Below are 2,469 nucleotides of genomic sequence, written 5' to 3' on the forward strand. Positions count from 1 at the left end.
AAGATAGAAATTAGAAAATTATAACTTACTATAATGTAGAACTTATTCTTGGTAATAACTATCAACTATAATTTTTGGAACTAAAATTTTCTAAGATTATATAAAAGTTATTCTTCCGTAAAGAATTGTAAAAATGTTTCAATGTAATAAAAAATAATTATATTAAATAAATAATCACATCCATTAAAGTACAAACATTTAATATGATATGACTAGTAAAGATAAGATCTCAGCTGCCACTGTAGTGATGCCCATGAATTATATTTGTTACCAAACATGAGTTCCCTATTCAATACGGTGGACATTCAGTGAACGATCATTTATGTATTTAGCACGAATTTTAGAATTCGAAGGACATCCCAAAATTTTCCCTAGAAAATAAATTTTTTCCTATTAAAGATAAATTTTTTAATAAGACACATGACATGTCATAATAAGCTAATAATGAAGAGTTGGAATTAATAGAGTGACGAAGTGGGTAGTGGCTTGGAAAGTGTAATTCGCCATGAATGGCATTCAATGCTTCACCACCTACCTCACCTAAACTCCATTAATATGTTACATCACTCTTCTTCTTCTTCAAGTACCTTCAGCTAGCAAGTTTCTCTACTTCTTCTTATTGCATTTTCACCAAAAGATTATTCGTTTAGAGTGATTTTATACAATATTTTCAGTTGAATTTGAAGATTACGATGGAGAAGATAGAGAAGGGAAACAATGGCGCCCCTATTGGCCAATCTCCACTGCCGATGCTGCAGGGATCCAGGGATGAAGACGATATGCCGGCGGTGCGGACGGCGGAGCCCTTGGCAAGATTGGTGCCAATGGCTTTATGTGTTGCGGCCCTGGTGGTCATGCTAAAAAATTCTGAGACTAATGACTTCGGCTCTCTTTCCTATTCCGACCTTGGAGCTTTCAGGTTTATATTTAGATTTATTTTGAATTTTACTTGCTTTTTATTTATGCTTATGCATTAATTTAAATTTTGATATTTTTATTTGTTGTTTCAAATTTAAAATTCTGTATATTAGATGAAGAAGGTTGAAATTGAAAATTGAAGCTGTATCAATACATCGTAAACTTTATAAATTTTGTAATTTAAAAACATAAAACTTAGAATATGCATTTTATGCATATATAAATAAAATTTATTAGAAGAGGCTGAACAGAAAACTTATTATTCATTTGGAAAGTTTTATTTTAATCAAGAAAATATATAATTGTATCAAATAATGTTTAGCGATGATGCAGGTATTTAGTGCACGCCAATGGGATTTGTGCTGGTTATTCTCTTCTTTCAGCTATTATCGCAGCCATGCCTCGCCGCTTCACCATGTCTCAAGCCTGGACTTTCTTCTTCCTTGACCAGGTAATTACTGTTATGTCAAGGTGTTGCGGTAGTTTCTACAGTCCTTATTCTGTCATGTTATTTTGTTTGTAAACTTGAGTCAGATCGGTGTTAAGAAAGAATCATAAACTTGAGTCAAATTGATGTCAATACAGTAGTATGCGTCACGTGCACTAGCCGTCAGCTTTTCTAAGAACAAGAGTAATACTAATAATGTTCAAAAAATTTATTTGTTAGGGGAGTTTATGTCAAAATTAAGAGTATCAGATAATCTTAGAATACTTAAGGAAATAGTGGTATTCAGATTATCATAAGATTATCGGAATCTTATATTATTTGATAACCAAATATGATAATATCAATAAAATAAGATGACATAACTCTTGAATTACGTGATATTCTCCCAATCAAACACCCTTAAAATCGAATAAAAAGTGAGTCTTCTAGGAGCCACGAAGCAGAGAAAATAAAAAGAAAGAAAAGAATTCTAAAGAATCAAATACAAATCAAACAAAAAGAAATCAGCAAACAATTACAACGACTTTTGGTACATTTGTTATCCCAATCAAGATTTAGTCTCCTAACCAAATTATGCATATGGGCTCAGGTGCTGACTTACTTGATTTTGGCTGCCGGAGCGGTGGCAGCCGAGGTGCTGTACCTGGAACAAAAGGGAGATTTAGCCATCACCTGGAGTGCCGCTTGCGGCACATTCGCCGGATTCTGCCACAAAGCCACAGCATCAGTAATCATCACATTTGTTGCAGTTGCTTGTTATGCAGTGCTTTCACTCGTCTCCTCTTACAAACTCTTCAGCAAATATGATGCTCCCGTCACCTATCCAACCACCAAAGGGATTGAAATCCCTGCTGTTTTCCATATCTGATCTCATCATCCATTCCCTCAGTTTCAGGCACCCATAAATACTATCTATAAAATAACAGCTCAGATGTGAACTTTCTGCAATGTGTTTAATTTAATCCCACTAGTTCTCCATATATGTGTTTAATTTCTCTGTGTTTTTACATGCTTTCCCCAGCTACTTTCATGTATTTATATATATATTTGGTGTCAAATGTGCGTCCGATTTGCTAGCTATTTGTACTCTATGAACATAATTG

The 2,469-nt window shown here is 33.9% G+C and overlaps 1 protein-coding gene across 1 annotated transcript; it reads left to right on the forward strand.

The window, feature by feature from the left end:
• The first annotated feature begins 565 nt into the window (after window positions 1-565).
• On the forward strand, window positions 566-2,234 carry LOC116115054 (CASP-like protein F16). The gene is made up of 3 exons (XM_031401186.1): window positions 566-919; window positions 1,252-1,369; window positions 1,956-2,234. The coding sequence occupies exons 1-3, from the start codon at window positions 693-695 to the stop codon at window positions 2,232-2,234; spliced, it is 624 nt and encodes a 207-aa protein (XP_031257046.1). The 5' UTR covers window positions 566-692.
• Window positions 2,235-2,469: the final 235 nt, after the last annotated feature.

The sequence above is a fragment of the Pistacia vera genome, unplaced genomic scaffold (assembly GCF_008641045.1).
Source record: "Pistacia vera cultivar Batoury unplaced genomic scaffold, PisVer_v2 Contig73, whole genome shotgun sequence".
NCBI lineage: Eukaryota > Viridiplantae > Streptophyta > Magnoliopsida > Sapindales > Anacardiaceae > Pistacia > Pistacia vera.

Coding starts and splice junctions, on each gene's coding strand:
- LOC116115054 (XM_031401186.1), top strand. CDS start 693: ATGGAGAAGATAGAGAAGGGAAACAATGGCGCCCCTATTGGCCAATCT. Junction 920..1,251: donor TCCGACCTTGGAGCTTTCAG/GTTTATATTTAG, acceptor GCGATGATGCAG/GTATTTAGTGCACGCCAATG. Junction 1,370..1,955: donor CTTTCTTCTTCCTTGACCAG/GTAATTACTGTT, acceptor ATATGGGCTCAG/GTGCTGACTTACTTGATTTT.